This window comes from Pholcus phalangioides, unplaced genomic scaffold (assembly GCF_987345545.1).
Source record: "Pholcus phalangioides strain wild (caught in Gottingen) unplaced genomic scaffold, Ppha-v1.0 ptg000008l_1, whole genome shotgun sequence".
Lineage (NCBI taxonomy): Eukaryota > Metazoa > Arthropoda > Arachnida > Araneae > Pholcidae > Pholcus > Pholcus phalangioides.
This window is the reverse complement of record NW_028301601.1, coordinates 10,211,148-10,231,306: the sequence shown is the minus strand read 5'-3', so window position 1 is coordinate 10,231,306 and position 20,159 is coordinate 10,211,148. Positions and strand designations below refer to the sequence as shown.

The 20,159-nt window shown below is 35.3% G+C and overlaps 1 protein-coding gene across 2 annotated transcripts; it reads right to left on the bottom strand.

The window, feature by feature from the left end:
* Window positions 1-358: 358 nt before the first annotated feature.
* Window positions 359-19,812, bottom strand: LOC149083654 (DNA-binding protein Ets97D-like). Of its 2 annotated transcripts, none has more exons than XM_089234141.1 (11): window positions 19,522-19,812; window positions 17,904-18,056; window positions 14,439-14,639; window positions 14,015-14,159; window positions 12,476-12,560; window positions 8,376-8,453; window positions 8,048-8,209; window positions 6,174-6,386; window positions 4,031-4,123; window positions 1,072-1,295; window positions 359-927 (listed from the first exon to the last, which is right to left on the bottom strand). In XM_089234141.1, exons 3-11 carry the CDS (start codon window positions 14,636-14,638, stop codon window positions 736-738), a joined length of 1,392 nt encoding a protein of 463 aa, XP_089090267.1. In that variant the 5' UTR covers window position 14,639; window positions 17,904-18,056; window positions 19,522-19,812; the 3' UTR covers window positions 359-735. The 2 variants fall into 2 exon arrangements, with proteins under 2 accessions (XP_089090267.1, XP_089090268.1); XM_089234142.1 differs by lacking the exon at window positions 19,522-19,812 and adding an exon at window positions 19,260-19,516 and having other exon boundaries at window positions 365-927.
* Between the last annotated feature and the right edge of the window lie 347 nt (window positions 19,813-20,159).

Below are 20,159 nucleotides of genomic sequence, written 5' to 3'. Positions count from 1 at the left end.
GCAGATCTAAACATAAGCATTACACAAACACTTTACATCAGGTTCACTGCACGTGTGTACATTCCAACATTTACCAATTCGTAGAAGTTCCACAAAGGAATGTGGATGAGGTGCATATGTGGTTTAGTGTTCACTGGCAGGGTTAATCGGAGTTCGAAATGCATGTTATTATTTGGCCATAAAAGAGAAGTGGTTTTACTGTATATTTCATATACAACGATAAATCTTTTGTACGGATGCATTTCTCCGATCCCTTTCAGTACTGTAATATAGAATTTTTACTGTATGTCATGGTGACATATAAGTCATCTGGTGTGCAAGGCAAGTACTTAAAATTCGAGAAAAAAGTTATATACAACTTCTTAACAAATGGTTTTTATTATAAATCAACTACAAATCCAAAAATATTTTTCTCTCACTATTAATTCATATTTCACTAAGATCTGAATTCTTTAAAATAGAATGACCGCATAAATATGAGTTATTCTGCTAAATGTGCATGGGAGAAAAAATATCCTGATTAATAACATTAACAAACTCATTTCCCTGATTTGATTATTAATAGATAGCATATTGAAAATTGGTTATTAGAATCACAATATAAAGTACAATGCTAAGGCGCTTTTTTTAAAAATTCACAATCGGAACACATGCGAAAAAGTCTTGATAACAAAGAATATGAAAGGTACATATGAATGTTTACAGATGAGATGAATGATTTTTCAAAATGTTTTTTTATGGTACGGATGAATCTGAGAGGAACTGAACGTCGTTTGTGCTGCCACCAGATGAGGTGCTTGGTGCGGTACCCTTTTCCATACTTTTCTGTTCATGTTCACATACCAGTTTATTCAGCTCTGCTGCACTATAGCCGAGTAATTTTTTCAAGTCATAAACAAATTTGTAAACAAATCTTTTCCCGTGAACCTATGAGAAACAAAAGCTTAGATGTATGTTTTTGTAATGAATGAAAAGTAATCAGGGATATCACAAAGTTTGGCTATTTTACACATAAAAGAAAAAATAGTTACTTCGACCATTAAATGACGAATAAAGAGTGTAATTTCTTACCTTGGCAATAAGCTCTCCATCATAATAATACCTCAAAGCTCTGCTCAACTTTTCGTAATTCATAGTAGGTTTGTTTTTTCTTTTCCCCCAAAGATACGCTACCATTTCAGGATTTATCAATTTGAATTCACCTTCTGTGCCGACCCACTGAATATGAACTCTATGATCCTTGTCTGTGAGCAATTCGAGAAGGAACTGCCAAAGTTGAGTCTGGCAGTTGCTCGCTGCAGAGGGAAAAAATCAAAGGAAATTTTTTTTTTCAGTAATATTCTTCCTCATACGATCTCTTTGATCAGTAATTAAAAGTGAAATTAATTCATGATTTTAAAATACATCAACGAAGTGAAGTGGCATTCTGTCTCAACAAAAAGGTTATCAGAGATATCAATACTCTTCCATACCTCTAAGCACCTTTTTTGTCTTGGTGAATTTTCTTCGAATTTATGCATCCTGTTAAGTGTTAAATATTTTCTTAAGTGTAATGTCCATAGAAATTTATTATTTTCCTTAAACAAGGTGTGTGGAAATAAACAAGCCAATTTAGTGTCGAAAATGCATGGTATGGTTATAATGGAAGAGACTATTGAGATACAAAGGTTTTTAACAGCAGGTTGATGCGAAGATATACATTGGAAAAAGAGAAAATTGAACTGCCCCTGAGGGAAATCGAATCCATGTCCTTTCACTTTCCAGGTGAACGCACTAGACTACAGAGGCAACGAATATCACAATCTTTCCTTGGAGCTCGTGTGCAATGGACGGTCGGACCTAACTTAGGCCAAAGCTCACAATTGCTGACAATGCCACCAGATGGTGACTTGTCAGAGGACGATCAGGGTTCGATTCCCCACAGGGGGCAGTTGAATTTTCTCTTTCCAAAATATATCTTCGCATCAGCCTGCTGTTAAAAACCTTTGTATGGATAGCAAAGAGTGCCATCATCCTCGGACGAGTATTGAGATAGTTTTAAATTCATAGTTAGATGAGAAACTGAATTTTGACTTTAGTTTAGCTATATGGCCAATTTAGAAACATTTTCAACCCATTCATTGAAGGTCAGGGACACGGCCTCTTGAACGTTCTATAAACAGGGTTTCCACTGTAATTCTGAAACTATCACAATGTGCTGATGATGAGTAGCCTTTCTTAATTGAGGTACGTTCTGATAGACTGGTTTTTCACCTACACTCATGTCCATAAATTAAGGATAATGCCAGCTCCGGCAAATAAATGTTCAGAAACAAAACAAACGTTACTTATTCATAAAGCCCATTTATTAAACAAAAGATAAAGAACAAAAACGATAGTGTATGTATGATACCATTCATAAAAACTATGATTTTTGCTCCCTGGAGCAATTGTAAAAAATATCTCCTTTACAAAAACTTACTATTACATGGTTGGTATGATGGTTAATACATTGTATGTCTCCCATGTGATGAAATACAGTCCGTACAACGCCTAGGCATGCTGAGTATCAAATTATCGATCTGATCTTGGGGAAGATCACTCCACTCAGCAAGCAATGCTCTCCAAAGTTCCGGCACACATGTAGGAGGTGATTGACGGGCTGCAACTCGTCGGCCAAGCATGTCCCACACATGCTCTATCGGATTCAAGTCAAGTCAGGTGAGAATGCTGGCCATTCCATACGGGTTATATCCTCAGATTCAAGGCATTCGTTTACGATGTTTGCTCGGTGAGGATGGGCGTTGTCATCCATAAACACAAATTCTGCGCCCATGGCACTCCTAAACAAACGTACATGTTGTTCCAGAATGATGTCCCGATAAATTTGGGCTTTCATGGTTCCGGTTTGAACATGCAGATCTGTTCTGGAACCCAGTGTAATTCCACCTCAAACGAGCAATGCTGCACCACCATAACGGTGTCATTCAATGATGTTGTCTTGGTGGTAACGGGTACCTGGCATTCTCCATGTGAAAGTCCAACGTGAATCAGACTGCAAGATAAACCTGAACTCGTCGGAAAACATCACACAAGCCCACTGTGACGATGTCCACATTGCATGTTCTCTACTCCAGGCTAATCGCTGCCGACAGTGAGTTGCCGTGAGTGGAACACATCTGACAGGCCTGCGAGCATATAGACCAATATCTCCCAAACGTCTGTACACGGTTTGCCTTGAAACTGTGGTACCCGTGGCTGCAGATAGCTGACGAGACAGGTCGGATGCTGTGCTCCGTCTGCTTCTTTTGGCAGTTACTGCCAAATACCGGTCTTCATTCGGCGTTGTAACTCGGGGCGACCTGTACTGTAACGTCTACTGACATTTCAGGTATCTTAGAATCGTTGCCAAAGCCTAGAGATGACACTTTGGGCAATTCCAAGTTCCTCGGATACTTCCATCTGAGTACGCCCACATTCCAGGCAGCCGATAATTCTACCACGTAAAAAATCATCCACATGCGTCCTCTGTGTCATAACTATTCGCTTATGGCACTGAGCACCTTACAGAACTCTTGTGAACAATTTCACTTCTTTGCCACCATTCCTTATATACCCCCCTCTTACACTCTTGTCATTGCGACGTACTATCGGCATCATCTGGTGGCTTCCTGAAATTTGCATATCATTCTTGTAGATGTGTATGATAATTCTACAGGTGAAATTTTTACTTTAGATTTCCATTTCCGTGTGATTCTGAATTATCTTTAATTTATGGACATGAGTGTATTTTCAGTTGGGCAGCTTTCGAACACTTTATAATGCATGTGGAATAAAATTTTCCAATGCATGTCCCATTGAGCTCTTTAATAATGTATGTTTAATATGTGTTCTGCTGACTTTATTTAGATTTTTAATGTGGCACTAAAGGTTAAGAATTACATGTGAAATAACATTACAAGCCCATTCTTTCTATATTGAATTTTGAAGAGAAATTACTTTTTACATTCACACATAGCAGGATAATAATAAACTATATTTTAAGATTTACCATCATAAAGTTTAGAACCCACTGGCCTTGCAAGTTTCGGCTTTACCTTAGTCAGAGGCTTCTGAAGAGTTGAGTCAGGCTGCTGAAGCACAGCTGCAAGAAACGTACAAATTCAAAGCAATTTATTTCATTAAAGAATCAATACAAGATTCCCCAAAGCAGAATGTTACGCATTGTGCTGTAATGAGCCCTCGGCTGACTGGAAATGCTCTGCGTGCAGTAAAAATCACCATAATAGTGTTTCCTACACTTTTCGTTAAGGTTCTTCCAGATTTTTCTGCCAACGTACATCACAGATTTCGACACATTCTGCTTTGAGGACAGGATTGAATATAAAACAAATTGGCAGCAAAATATGGAAGTGAAAAATTATCCACACTTCATTTTTCTTTTGTATCTTACACAAATACAAGGTTTAATAGGCAGAACCATGATTAATCTGCAGTGAGCATGTTATATTGCTTATAATAACTTGCTGCAACTCTGATACCATTTTTGAAACTTGCTGAATCTTCTCTGCAGCGGTGGAAGTTGACATGGGTCTTGATCCCTCTTTGTGCACCCTGCTTTTATCTTGCCTTTTTTGGTGAAATAAGAAAAAGCTACTTTTTGAGGCCTACAGTTGGCCAAAAATACATATAACTACTTTGGCAGAATTTTGTTGTGCTACAGAGTTGGCCCATAGTAAGTACTCTAAATATTATTTCATTATTGATTCTTCTGATTTTTCATGAAACTTTCAATCATTCTATGCTGAAGTGCCAGAAGTTTAAAATAGTTGGTGTCCAGGGACCATTGATATTGGAATGAATGCCCGTCGGGCAGTGCCGTCTTAAGGCATGGGCCCGGGGGCCTCAAGAGAAAAAGGGCCTCACAGAAACGAAATATGGTTTCAATTTTCAAGAATTTGCCTGGTAGGGCTTCAGAATAATCACTTGGCCTGGGGGCCCATGATGCTCTTAAGACGGCCTTGCCGTCAGGGCCACAATCAACGTTATTGTGACACGTTACAGAACCTGAGGATGATGTTACTCTCCGCTATCCATGCAAAGGTTTTAACAGCTGGTTGATGCGAAGATATATTTTTGGAAAAAGTAGTCTAAGGCATGCACCCGGAAAGTTAAAGAATGTGGGTTCCATTTCCCGCACGGGCAGTTGAATTTTCTCTCATTCCAAAAGTATATTTTCACATCAACCAGCTGTTAAAACCTTTGTTACAGAAGCTATTAAAAGGGAGTGGCCAGGCAAATTGCCATAAGGTGTGATTTTGCTTCAGGATAACGCAAGACTGCACATTGTCAAAGCAACAAAGAACATTCTGCGTGATTTCCACTGGGAAATGTTGAATCACCAGCCTTACAGTCCGGATCTTGTCTTGCAATTACCATGTTTGGACTGTTAAAGGCGGCCCTGTGATAGGTCAGCGCTTCACTTGCAATCAAACAGTGTGTGTTGCTGTGGATAAGTGGTTTACTTGTCCTTCTTCACAGAAGGTATCAAATTCTTGTACCAAGTTATGACATTTGCCTGAACAATTTGGGTGATTGTCTATAGCATTTCCCAAACTTTTTGTTTCATCGCCCCTTCTTCAAAAATTTTTTTTTTCATCGCCCTCCCCCAACTCAAGCGAACCCATAGGTTCTATAGGAACGTACAGCTTCTATCGCCCACCGGGGGAGGGGGAAACTTTATTTCTCACTTTGGGAAACACTGATCTATAGGCTTTCTCATCACTATGCTTCTAGATTGCTGTAGTGTCCATTTCCCAGCAAAGTATCTAACTTTTTAGACACCAGTCAATGTTTCGCTTGAACGACTCTTATATATGTAATATATTGTAGTAAATTATTTGAATGGTTGCTTGAGCAATGTCAGTTCATTGATTCAGCCATCTCTCACCCTGAAATACAGACAGCGCATACAGTCAAACCTTGTTAATGAGTCACTCTTGGGACAGCAAAAATATGACTTAGTAAGCGGAGTGACTCGTTAAACAGAGTAAGCCGTAGCTGTACCAATTCCTGCCTGAGGACAGTTGGGACTTCCAAAAAAGTGACCCGTTAAGCAGAGTGACGTGTTAACAGGGTGACACACTAACGAGGTTTGACTGTATATACACCCAATAAGCAATGAAAAAACTCACCGATGATTTTGCATTTCCTCAACAGCTCAAAATGGGTCCAAAACAGATCATCTGGATCTATAGGCACTTTTACACGAAATTCATCTCGAGTCATGTTCAGTAATGTTTTCCCATCAATCTTCCAGTGCGCCAAATTTATAAAGGAGTTTATAAACCTTGTCGTTGCCCACTGGATCCACAGCCGGACATGGTCGGTTGTCCATGATTTTGGATCTGTGGGGTGTATAAGTATATATCACTTTAAAAACAACTAATGAAAAATACCCAATTTCAAATCTTTTGAATACCAAGATTTAATAACAAGCCCCATTGCAAACACATACAATGCATCAAGAAAGAATTCTCTCTCCCTCTCATTGCTATTAAGTTAGAACTTCTAATTATTTCCACAGTCTATTAATGAAGTTACTGAACTTATCTGGCAATTGCAGAAAGAGATTGAAAGTATTGAAATAGCTATTGCGTGTTGTTCGAAACATTTTTTTTAAAACCTTAAATGCTTCTATAATGCTGCATTTTTAGAATAACAATTACAACAGCGAATTTCAATTAATATTTTTCAACCATCTCAAAGTATAAGTACAAATTTTTCAAAGCATTTAACCAAATACAAATTACTCCAAATGATATCATTATGAATGATGAATGTATCAAGTTACCACACATCCTTAATTAGTACAAACAGCATGTACCATACTGTCACAGAATAAAAGAAATGTCCTTATTTTTAGAAACATATGCATCAATCAATTTCACATGAGAAAAAAATTCAATTTTATTGTGAGTTATAACATTGTTGAGTTATAACAAAGCAGAACAATTAGAAGTTAAAACTTTATAAAAAAAAATAGGCATCATTTGTCCAGGTTTTTGTTCCTGCAAAATAATCATGATGGGAGCCAATTGGCAAGAGCTGGCTAGATATCCTGCTATAGTATCAATGAAATATGGGCAGCCATTGATACCAGCACCTTAAAACTTGAAAATCTGGTAACTTTAAACCCAAGGGCCTTCTCTTCATTTATATGGGGTCACCATACAACTTGTATTTTACAAGAAAGAATTATTTTTTGCATGTAATTTCACTAGCTCATTGTTTTGGTGAAATTACCCACATTGTTAGTTTTTTCGAAAGGCTAATTTTGGTATGTTTAAATCATGAAATTGTTATTTCAATATGAATTATGTACTAATAAATCAATGAAACGATAGAAAAACATCAAGCTGGTAACAATGAGAAAGCAAATGTGTGAGGTTGATAAATGGATTCTAGAAGGATTTTCGTGAAATTTAAATTCGCAAATTAAGATTTCTTAAACATGAAAACACATGTATTTAGTTTTTCATCTTACGCAAATGAATCAGTATACTACTCTTAAGGTGCGAGTGGTACAGTGGTAAGATGTATTTGTTTCTATCACCATGAAGGCTGCCATCAGGTCGTAAGTTACCAGGGAATGGCAATGTGACAAGTTCTTTCCCTGTTGAAGCTGAAGAAACCACCTATAGATAGCATTAGTATAGAACCGAGCACGCCCAGGCTCTGTCGCTTTTGCGATATAAGCTCATTGATCGTGAGATCGTGGGCGTGCCGGAAAAAAAACTCAAGGCGTAGATAGTAATACGTTATGCCCTTTCTGAAAGTCTTCTCCAATCAAAACAACAATGAAAGCATACAATTACTTTCTTTAGAGAGAGATTTCCGACCCAACTCAATCAGTGGTGAATTTCTGTATGGTGGTATGACCAGAATTGGCTGACAGTGGAAGTGCATACCCCCTCTGACACCAAATAGAGTGGTCCAAACCTAGTAGCCAACAATGGGTAACATACAATTGGACTCTTGATACAAATTAAGAAATCTTTCAACTTACCTTGAGGTATGTTGAGCGTGCATTGTAATTGCAGGAAGTCACTCGCAGCCACCCACCTAGTGATATTTTCTCGCGAGCTTGAAGCTGCATTCTGAGACAAATCATCGCTTTGGAAAACCATATCTCCAGTAGCATTGCTTAACTCACTATCTGTATCCTTACCTAGAAGTAGTGAGAAATGGGAAAAAATTTAGCGATTATGAAAACTGAGAAATTGTATACATTTAAATTGCAAGTTATACAATTTTTTAGATCTTTGAATTATAAAATACAACTTAAATGCAAGTTTCCACGACTCCAAAACGCAATTCACGAAAATTTTCAGTACCTTGGATATCAGTGCCATCTGAAATAGTTATTTCTTCCGCAGGCTTTAGAACATCAACTATGTTTATCTTCTTATTGCCTACAATGGTGAGTAAAAAAAATCACATTGATAGAAGAAATTTATACCAAAAAATTATTATTTTCAGATATTCATTCAGCTTGCGATGATACATGTTATGATTGCCTATGTCCACATCCATGGTGCCCAACATAGGGCCCATGCCCACAGGGTGGGGCAGGGGCAATATGATTTTTGAGGGTGGGGGGCAATTATGATTTATGAAAATTCACATGGTCAAAAAATAATTTCTCAGAATTAATGAAAATTAATATTTGATAAGGAAATAATTTCAGAATTTATGAAAATCCATGTTTAATGAAAAAAATTATTCACAAATAAATGAAATGCTATATTTAATGGGGAAATAATTCAAGTATCAATGAAAATTCATAATTAATGAAAAAATTATCCCAGAATATGTAAAATTCTTCAATAATGTAGAGCTCCCTATTTGCTTTGAAGCCCTGGGTCTTGGATTTACCCATTAGACACCACTGTGAGAATCAAGATACCACATGCCCGCAAGGCTTGTATTTTCTTTCCTGGGTTTATCTTCGCATCAGCCAGCTGTTGAAACTTTCGTAGTAACAGCAGCGAGCAGTATTATCAGAAAAAAAATTTATGATGAGTAATCACTCCTGTCCCAAATTTTAAGGAATAATTTTTTAATGGTGAAAAATAATTTTAAATTGTAATTGAAGCACTGTGATAACTGCCATGACAATCGTAGCCTAAATAAAATTCATGATACATAAATGAAAACATACGTCACAACTTTTAAACTTTGAAAAATATTTAATCGAAACACGTATATTAAATATGGATTTGACAAAAATGTATAAAAAATATGAGATAACAATAACCAGCCTAATCATACATATATAAAGTATATGTATATACTTATATACTCATTGCATTTTTTTCAACAATTTTTCTTTTGTTTCCATATCTTAACAGCCAGTTCAAAATCCATATCACAGTGAATGCCTTCATCAGTGACATTGAAAGGAGGGCCTTCACATGATAATCTGATATATTTGGGTTTCCAAATGGTCATCACCAAGTTGAGCCCTCTTTTTTCAAGTTTATATGATTTAATGTCCCAAAACTACATTCACATGATGCTATTGAAAAAGGCAAAGTTAAGGCTATTGCGCTCAACTTTCTATTGTTGGCCACAGACGTGCCAACTTGTGGAATCCAGAAATCCGGAGATTCTCCTGAAGTGAGGTATTTCCCCCCCCCCCCCACCGGCACTCATAGACTCTATCAAAAAAAATTCTTTTTTCTATCAATTAAGAAGAAGTTCCATTCTTTTCCCCCCAAGGCAGGTTCTGCATTGTTCCCCCCCCCGAGCAGAATATAATTCCATGTCAGTCTTTCCATGCAGAATAGAGAAATCACATCTACATATACTGTTCATAAAACATAAGTTTTCTTTGGTGGATGCTATCAGTGATTGATAATCTTGGGTATACGAAATCTTAAAAGCTTTACATAGCTTAAAGTTTTATATTTTTTCTCTGAAGACATATTTAATCGGAGGAAACAATTTAAAAACTTCAAAATACAAAGCTGCTGATGAAAAAACTTGTGTTTACCGCACGGCTGTTAATGAAATACAATAACGATTATACAGGAATTTCAGCAACCCAGGTTATGCCCCTAATAAATGATCGCAGATAAACACTACGTAAACAAAGTCACGTCTTTGCCAGTTGCTTAAATGCGGTCAGCAAGACTTTTTTGATGGCTGCTCGATGGAAATGACCACGGCTGTCCTATATGGGTGTTTTCCCTAACGATAACAGTAGTCAACGACGTCACAACAACGTGAAAGCTCGCATAAAATCTAATCTTCTGCCAAAATCCGGAGAGTGGGAGGAAGGATGAAAAATCCAGAGTCTCCCACCTGAATCCGGAGAGTTGGCAGGTCTGCACTCACTGATATATTTGCGGCATTGCATTTCATCAACAAGGCATTCTCATTTTCTTTACAATAGAGACAAATTAAACTGTCCATTGCTTCATCAGAACTTGGGTTGAAATTTGTTTTTGAACTGTTATACAGAGTGGGTTCTTTTTTCAATCATTGGACTCAAAAGTTTTTGCACGTGTTATGTAATTCATAGGATTCAAAACCACGTCAATGAAAATGTTCATTGTACTTTCTTCAAACCCATTGTCCAAGTTTTTAACCAGATGGTCTAAAAAATGTTTTACTTTTTTTGAATTGTGAAGTGAAGTCTTTCAAACATATTACAAGGTTGTTATTTTTGTTGTTTTTATTTGGAATTTTGTCAATTTCAATCTCTCAATAGAAGTTGAAAAAATAAGGTTGTCTGCTTGAACAGCAACAGATAGTTTGTCGACCAAGTCCAAAACATCTTTTAGGAGACAAATGATTGCAACAACATTGAACTCGAATACTGCCTCTAAAAAGCTGGAGGACTTTGTGTGTGTCAGCCCTTTTTTAAAAATAAAGGTAGGTAACAAGCATTATAGAGGGATCAGAGCTAAGTTACAAATAAGCCTGTATACTCAAGTTGGAGCTTCTACGCAGCTAACCGCCGAACCCTTGGAATACTATTCACTTTATGTTTATAGTCTTGTACATATATTTTCAAAAAAAAAAAATTCAACATAAATTTTGAGGAGTATTTTCACCCCCTAAGAATATTTCAAGGGGTGAAAAATACATCTAGATGCATGTTGGCAAAAGCTGGCGGAGAATCACATCTTCAGATAACTCACCATCTGGTGTCAGTGTCAGAAATTGTGAGCTTTGTCCTGAGTTAGGTCTCTGCTCATGTACAGCCCCGTCACACATGAGCTCTAAGGAGAGAGGATTTGTTGGCTTTGTAGTCTAGAGTGCTCACCCAGCAAGTGATCATGGGTTCAATTTTTCACTAGGCCAGTTGAATCTTCGCATCAGCCAGCTGTCGAAACCTTCATACCACAATATGACTTATTCGGCTTCATGGAATTTTTTTTGGCCCACATTCTCTTAAAGGTTGAAAACTCATGTTTTAGACCAGGTTATAGGGCTTTCTCCATGTGCATTCTGGGGAAGGGGGAAGCACACACCGGCTAATTTAAGGTTTCAGACGAGTGCAGAGAGGATCTCTCCAAAGAAATTTTGGGTTTTAATTTAAAAAGAGCTGTGAATTCACAGAAGTAGATTGAAACGACATTTAAGGAATTTTTTTCATATTTCAACTTTTTTTTTCAATTTTTCTGATCATCTTGGGCCACATATTTTCTCCCCCCGTTTGGGTGTCTTTTGTGAAGTGGGAGGGGGGTATCAGGATTCTACAGATGCTTAGGTGAGTCTTGGGGGAGGGGGAAAAATTGGGAAACACTAGTCCATATTAATAAAAAAATGTGTTAGTCTTTCTATGCATATAACATTCCCAAAAATCAGTTAAATGTTTAAATTTAATGGTGAATGGGGAAAAAAGGCCAGAAGAAACATTTTCCAAAGTTCTTTTCAATAAATTTTGTGCTTAAAATTTTTTTTTTAGCAAAAAATAATTTAATACCTTTTGTATTTATGCCTCAGAATTTTGTCTTTTGATCATGCTTGAAGCACTCCATGAAATAAACAAAATTTATTACTTCAAGATATTTCTGTAGTGTTGTGGCTTATGCAAATGTGGAGCTTAAAAGCGATTACTTTATGAACATCAATGAAACCTGTGATAATGAAGTCTGAACTTTCCCCAGCACATATAAATCAGAAGCATTAACTTGGAGGCAGTTCTTTCTTGTCAATTTAATCTCATCCCCACAAGTCATGTTAATGATGCCGCTCTTAAATTTCACATAAATTATCAATTAATTTCAACGTTGAAAATTATAATGCTTAATCATTCATAAATTGTCTGTGTTCAACCCTTCTATACGAAAAAAAAACATCATTCTTTTTCCACAATTTAAGATTTATAACAATCACAGTGCTACTATAATCCTATTTAGGAATATTCAATAGTTAAAAATAATAATTAATACAGGTTAAAAAAATTACATAATTTTCTTACCATTTCTGTTCGATACTTCAACATTTATCTGCACCATTCCTTGACCTTGGACACACTGATTAACCAAGTTTCTATTAACGTCTAACTATAAAAGAGAATGGCAGATTCAGCACCTAGAAAATCCTGTTACATACTCGTTTTTTTTTTTTGGAAAATACTGTGATATATTTTGAACACAAAACTTTTAAAATTGACATTTGCAATCCTGATAAAGAATACATTAAAATTTGAAGAATTGGAAAAAAATTTTAAAAATACATGCATGAAAAATTTTGATTCCATGTTAAAATGTTAATTAACACCATTTCAATTTTAAATATGTATGCATTTACATTTTCAATCGGAGGAAAAAACTTGAAATGATGCACTCTGCAACCCTTTACCTTATGTTGAGGAAACATGAGACACTTGAGTAGCAAGACACTAAAGTCAGTCACTTGAGTAACAAGAACATTTTGCTTTTATTAAAAAAAACACTGGTGTTGGGCTACCTCTTGCTGCAATTACTTTTTCCTGGGCAAACTTTCAATCAGTTTCTGATAATATCCCGCTATTAGTCCTTCACTATGGAAGCCAGTTGTGACAATGGAGGTCATTGGCAAGGATTGCAACCGACAAAGGGCTAAACATTGTATAAATTTGCTTCTTACAAAAAAAATCTCTCTTTTGTGGACACCGGTAGGACAAAAAAATTCATCCATAAGAAAGGAGTGACCATTACTCAGGAGGTTTGAAATGTATACGTTTATTATACATGGGAAAATTACTATTTGGCCGTAAAAGCGGGGTGACCGCATCTGAGGCATGTCTGTTAAGAGGGGTTTTACTATATATTTATAACATTTGAAAAATTTACAAAAAAATAATTTGTTAATTTTACTTGCACTGTCAACACACATCTTTAAAAAGTTGCAAGTAAAAAAAATTATTTTTGTTGCTCGGGATATGACTGGACCACTTGCAAAGATGGTCCCGTGGATAAGATAATAATTACTCATGATGAAAGCATTCCAGCTTCCATGAATCTATAAACAAATAAACTACATTGAAATGAAAAATAATTTATAATCATAAGCAATGTTGTAACATTTGATAAATAATAATTAGATGCTATAAACTTTAAGAATGATCATAGATGTGCACAAGACTTAAAATATGGATAATTTTCGTATGACATTTTGATTGTGCTGCAGAAGTTCAGATTGGCAATTGTGAAGAATAAGAGCAAATGCATTTCATACCATATTAGATTTTAATGATTAATTGAGGTATTGTCAGCCACCAACGATGGCACAACCGAGTGTTATTATCAAATTTTTTTAAATAAATATCTTCTGAGACAGTTCAGTCCCTGCGCAAGAGCAAAAGCTGATGTTACCAATAGGGTGATATAGCCTGAACTGTTCTCAGTTTGTATTGTATGGGAGGTTTTGTCATAGTTACATTTTATTTTTGACATCATGACTGGTGTTAATAAACAGAAAAATACACTGAACATCTTGCAAAAAAAGTATAACTAAGTACAACAAAATAATTCACCTCTTGAGCATCTTGAAGGTAGAAAACATAATCAGATAAGTTCATTGCAAGCCGACTCTCAAGAATCATTCTCAATGTCATGAGTGGTTCTTTAATATCCATGGGCACATTAACGCTGTAAACAATATCTGAGGTTTCAGTCTCTCTGTAGGAAAAAAAAAATTATGTGATTAGATCCTTAACACCTGTGAAAAACAAAAAGAACAAACCATGAAACTGTAAAGTGCAGTGGTTCACAATACTTCTGCGCCCAATAAATTTAAGCCTTGTTTTAAACTTTTCTTTTTGCAGGTTGCTGTGATCACACTCTTCACATTTGCTTAAATCCACCCTTGAGTATTGTGTGAGTTACAAAAAGTTTTCATAGAAAAAATGTTGTAAAAGAGTACATGAATTTAAAAACAAAAGAAAAAAACAGACATACTCTGCTGGTAGTGAGTCAGCAATTTGAATCCTTACTGGGCCAGAATTTGCAGTGGACAAATCCCCGACATTTCCCAGTAAAATCGGACTAGACATGTTAATATTTTCCACTGGAATAAAATGCATCAACTGGCATTCTTTCTTTGCTGGTGACTCACCATTAGTGGCTGGTAGAGTGATGATCTTCAACCGTTTCATCATTCTGTACAAGAATACATACAGAATAACAGACATTAAACAATCGATATTTACAAGATTCATCGAAAGACTGGTTATTTGTGGAGATGAAGATTACAAGGAAGAAAATTCATCACTGCCCCCACAGGGACTCGAACCCCGGTCTCTCGCTTGCCGGACGAGTGCTCTACCATCTAAGCTATGGAAGCAGATAGAATATTTCAACCTTGGAGTGTATATATATGTTGAAAGGCACCATACATGGATGGCGTCAACAATCAACTAATAGCTCGTGAATGACATAGGGCAACCAGATGGCCACATGCATATAGAAATGTCCAATCTATCTGCTTCCATAGCTTAGATGGTAGAGCACTCATCCGGCAAGCGAGAGACCGGGGTTCGAGTCCCCGTGGGGGCAGTGATGAATTTTCTTCCTTGTAATCTTCATCTCCGTAAATAACCAGTCTTTCGATGAATCTTGTATTGACAAGTGGAGAGGACATTTCTATATATGCAATCTATATTTATTTCAAAAAATTATAAAATTATACAATACTTTCTGATGAATAATTTCTTTAAATTCATGATTTGTGTAAATAATGAGGACTAACAATAGCAACTAAACTCTAGGAACTGGGACACCTCTTTTCTAATGAATTTACATTCACTTCTTTCAAAAAGCCTTTTTCTGCTTCTTGAAAAATATAAAAAGACCGTCATCACACACACACATAAGGGGGGTTAACTTCTTCTCAACGTTTCCCTCCACATTAGTAGTCTGTATCATCAAGAGATGCCAGTTATCTACAGATGGTCCTACGCCAAGAAAAATAACCCGAGGACAACCACTGTGTGTTTGTATGTGAAACCTCATAAATTAAAAAGTCTTTAGTCTTAGAAAAACGTGTAAAAAAAAAAGTGAAGCAAAAAAAGATGGTTTTGCAAACATTTTACTAGAATGTCTTTCAGAGAAATAAAGGAATCATTATTACTTGTACTGCATTGTAGAAAGGGTGATTAATCGAAAAGAAGATTTGGAAAGAAGATAATAAAAAAGATTTATAAGATAACAAATAAATTTGTCAAAATTTGTGTTTGAAAACAAGTTGAAAATTTGTTATAAGCATACTTTGCTGAAATCGGTGTTGGTTATAAGCAATCAAACTAGTATAGATAAGCAATATGAAATTCACGGGACGTGGGAAAACTGTTAAATGCGACATTTGTAATATACACTCAAACCTGTTTTTGTGCGGTGGATAGGGACTGCATAAAAAAAAGAGCATTAAAAAAAAATTTGCACAAAACTTCACAAATAGCTATAAAAAATATTTTTCGCAACACATTTAAAAAGTATTTTTTTTTATGCGGTGGATAGAGACAGCATAAAAAAGTCTCACGTAGAAAATAACTCAAAACCTTACAAAATAACTAGGAATGGCTTTTTTAAACGAAATCAAGACACAAGGCTTGGCAGCTACTTGGAATCTCGCCAAACCTTTTGGAATCTGATCTGATCTAAGGCTTCGAGAAGAGCAAATATGCAATATATTGTATAATAAAAAATTTCAAAGTAATGTTGCTTTCAGGCATGGACAAAGAAGGTGAAGAAAAGCTTCAGCATTTTATATTCCTAAAATTTGCAAAACTCACAGGCTTTAAAAAAAAAAAATTGTAGTGTGATAAGAGCAAAAAAATCAAAAATAACACAATTTGTAACCAAGGTTTCAATTCTTTTCAATGTAGTTTCTAGAGATGTAAAATTCTCGAGAATAATCTTTCGGAGAATATTCTCTGCTAGGACTACTATTATAAATAACTTCAGAATATTCTTCTAAGTTCCTGATGAGAATATTCTCTTATTTATAATATATAGTTACATATAATATCCTTGAGAATATTCTCTGGAAGGACTACTTTCATAAATCACCGGGGAATATTATAGAAAATAATAATTATTCTGAGGTTATTAATAATAGTCTTTCCAGAGAATATTCTCCTGGATGAGAATATTTTTCAGTTACCGAAATCTTTCCAGAGAGTATTATCAAGAATACCTGTAAAAAATAACATGTATTATATAATAAATAATCTCGATAAATAACTTGATAATAATTATTATTTTTGATAAGAATATTCTCTAGTAATTTATAATAGTAGTCCTTTGAGAGAATATTCTCTGTCCCTGTCTGTCTTCCAGTCAAGAAGATGGGTATATTGAAGTTTGTAGACCACAATATTAAAGTTTGAATGCAATAAAATTAAACCAACAGGGCTGAATTACACAACTTTTAAAAAAAAAAAGGGAGTGATACAGAATTCAAGTGTATTGTGCATTGAAAAAAAAACAGTTCTGTATCTTCTTAGAATGAAGGTGATTATATAAGAATAGCTTCCTTTATCAATCAACTTTGATTTAATTTATTTTGTGTTGTGAACTTATTTCTGAAAATTTATCTAATTTTAAAATAATTTTTTGTTTTAATTTAATGGTTTCTAAAATCTTTATAACCAAACTTTTAAAACCTCTCATCATGACCTGGAGAATATTCTGAGTATATTCTCGAACTAAAAGTTGTCATTGGGGGTGATTATAGCAAAAATTGTTTTGTTGTAAATGTTTCAGGCAATGAAAACTGATTTATATTTCATAATATAAACAAAATTAGTATAAAAATGTAAATTATTTGAAAGAAAAATGAATATTCTGGATTATTCTCCAATTTTTACATCCAGGAGAATATTCTCACCTCACATCTCTAGTAGTTTCAATAGTAGTTGTTTCAGTAGTTTCTTTCGTTCTTTGTAGTTCTTTTTGGTAGTTTCAATACACAGTGAAACCCCCACTTAACTGTCACCCCTCTTTTATAACAGCCAAATAACAATTTCCCCTTGTATAATAAAAGTATGCATTTCAAACCCTTTGATTAACGGTTATCCATCTTTTTTTTTTTCTTTTTTTTTTCGTCCCGCTGATGTTCACAAAAAGAGAGGTTTTACTGTATTGAAAACAACAATGCATCAGAAATATAGAACTCCAGGTTGGTTCAGCCTTTCTATAAATTGGCTTACATAGCAATAATAATTACTATTTTTATTAGTCGCTTGAGAAGACAATCATCATGTGACAAAAGCATGTGGCATGGTGTCCCATGTCCTATAAAATTATTATTAATGGAGGGGGGGAACCATAACTATATAACTTTTAGTGAAATTTTAACATCAAACAATGCAATTTATTAAAACTAACCGATAGTTACTAAAAAATCAAGTGATAGTTTCTTACCAAGAATATTTCACCAAATTGGAATCGTCAAAAAAGAAGCTTCATGATGCCAATTGGTTTATTTTGTCTACAGAAGAATTGTTCATCAACTTTTCCAATACATTATTGATAGATAGTATCTGGAACTATTGTATTCCAAAACTACTGTGTGCACTGAAAGAGAAATGTAAAGCTTAAAAGGATAAGAAAACTGTATTAAATAACAGCTATAGATAAGCTTGAGCGAGAGTATTGGAAAAAAAAAATGGCAATTCACTTGGTTGAATAGATGCACACAATACAATGATGAAATTATATAGTTACTAATATTCAATCTGTTATTGATTCGATGATTATGTCTTTTCAAGTAAATTAGGTTTAAACCTTACAGCGGCAATTCTGAGATATCTCGTCAAACTTTGTCTGCTTTATTTCGATCACCCCGAAATACATCTTGGGTTCTAAACAAGCTTTTATTTCCAATGCAGCAGTTTTTTATATGTGGATCATGAAAATTTTAAAAACTGCTTAAATTCGTTGCAATAAATAGGTTGTGGGACTGTGTAATCTAATGAATCTAACAAAGTACTTTTTCCTCTGATTCAGCTGTGATCGCTATTAAATTCTATGATAAGACATCTTAGTAAATTTTGTTTTTCGCTGCATCACTGTCATTTCATGCACACCAGAGCTGATTAAAGTAGGGAGTTATGGTAAACGGCTGATTCTGAATACCCATGCCTCTCGCTGAAATTCAAATTCACACACATGCATAACCAGAGACTAATGCGCCAAACATTCAGCTAGTTTACGGAAATTTTGCCTCCAAGATGCCACTCTCGGCACGTTTTGTCCCTTGTACATTTTGCCAGCTCTGACCAAATAAGTGAATGACCATATGACTGACCAAGTGTGTGACCACGTGAGTGACAGTATGTGATTGTGTGCCTGAGTGGCACGGTGGTAATATGCTCCTCTACCCTGTGAAGGTTGCTGTCACAGTCTGAGGTTCAAATCCGAGGGAGGGCATAGATATTTTCCCCAATGAGTTTGAGGCGACCACCAACAGATGGCACCTTCATTTCACACCCATCTCATTAATGGCAGTAAATTGCAATATAGCGAAATGGCCGCAGTTAGTGCTTGGTGAAGTAGTATGTGAACGTATGAGCGACCAAGTGAATATGGGCACTAAACTTGATCACAAAAACTGTCGCTCATTTGATCATTCACTCACCCATATAGTCACAGTGCCCCACTCAATTACTGAGAATTTCACAAGCTATCTAATCATTAATGAATTCCATATTATAATATAATAACCACTTGAATATATTTAATTAATTTGATTTTTCATGTTATTATGAGACACATTACTTCTCATTAATGAAATGTGAGACCCTTTAGCTGCCAATTAATAACATGGAAACATATCTAAAATCAATTAATCAATGCTTCATGCTTCCAGATACGTCGTTGATCATTAATTCTAATAAAATGGCATAGGAGCGAGACTCGTGAGCATTTTAAACATGCTTTCATTTTTATTTAACGCGCCTTTTTTTTTTTTGTAATGTTTTCCGACCACGTTACGAGAAAGAGGAAATTGGCTGTTTTCAAACACAAACAAATGCAATACCGGATGTGACGCTCCATCTAGGTTTATTTCCGTTAAAGATGACTGGGCGCTGAAGTTTTTAAATTAAAAAAATATATATATATTATTGAAGTTAAAATCTTTCAATTTTGATCACTTAAGGGACACATTAACAAAGCGGGACTTTGTTAATTAACTCATTCAACGTTATGCGTCCCGATGTTATTAACATGAGTCATCATTTACAGTATTCACAGCTTTCGAAAAAAAGAAAAAAAAAAATCCCTAAACAGGAAACTGCAGACCACAAGGAGATTTTCTCCTAATCACGTGACCGGATCTTCCTTACGTCATTGACGGGTACGGTGCAATACCAGACACAAACAACTTCGTGATTAAAATATTTAATTATTATTAATTATTAAAAAATCATATTTTAAATTGAATTTTAATTTGTTCAAAGTTGAATGAAGATTAATTGAAATAAATACACCTTCAAAAAACTCTCAAGAATGCAGTATGATTAAGCTGACCATATTTCCTCGAGAGAAATACGGGATATTGAGATTCTAAATACGGGAAAATACGGGACACTGCTAATTGTCGCCAAAAATGACGCCACAACCGAACAAAGTTGCCAAATATTGTTAAAATTACGGAAAAATCACGATGGCGGCAAA

Bases quoted from the DNA above. Each gene is read 5' to 3' on its own strand.
- LOC149083654 (XM_089234141.1), bottom strand. From the start codon at position 14,638: ATGATGAAACGGTTGAAGATCATCACTCTACCAGCCACTAATGGTGAG. The intron at 6,387-8,047 runs GTAAGTTGAAAG...TACACCCCACAG, and splicing joins CACGCTCAACATACCTCAAG to ATCCAAAATCATGGACAACC. The intron at 1,296-4,030 runs GTAAATCTTAAA...TTCCCTCTGCAG, and splicing joins GGGTTCTAAACTTTATGATG to CGAGCAACTGCCAGACTCAA.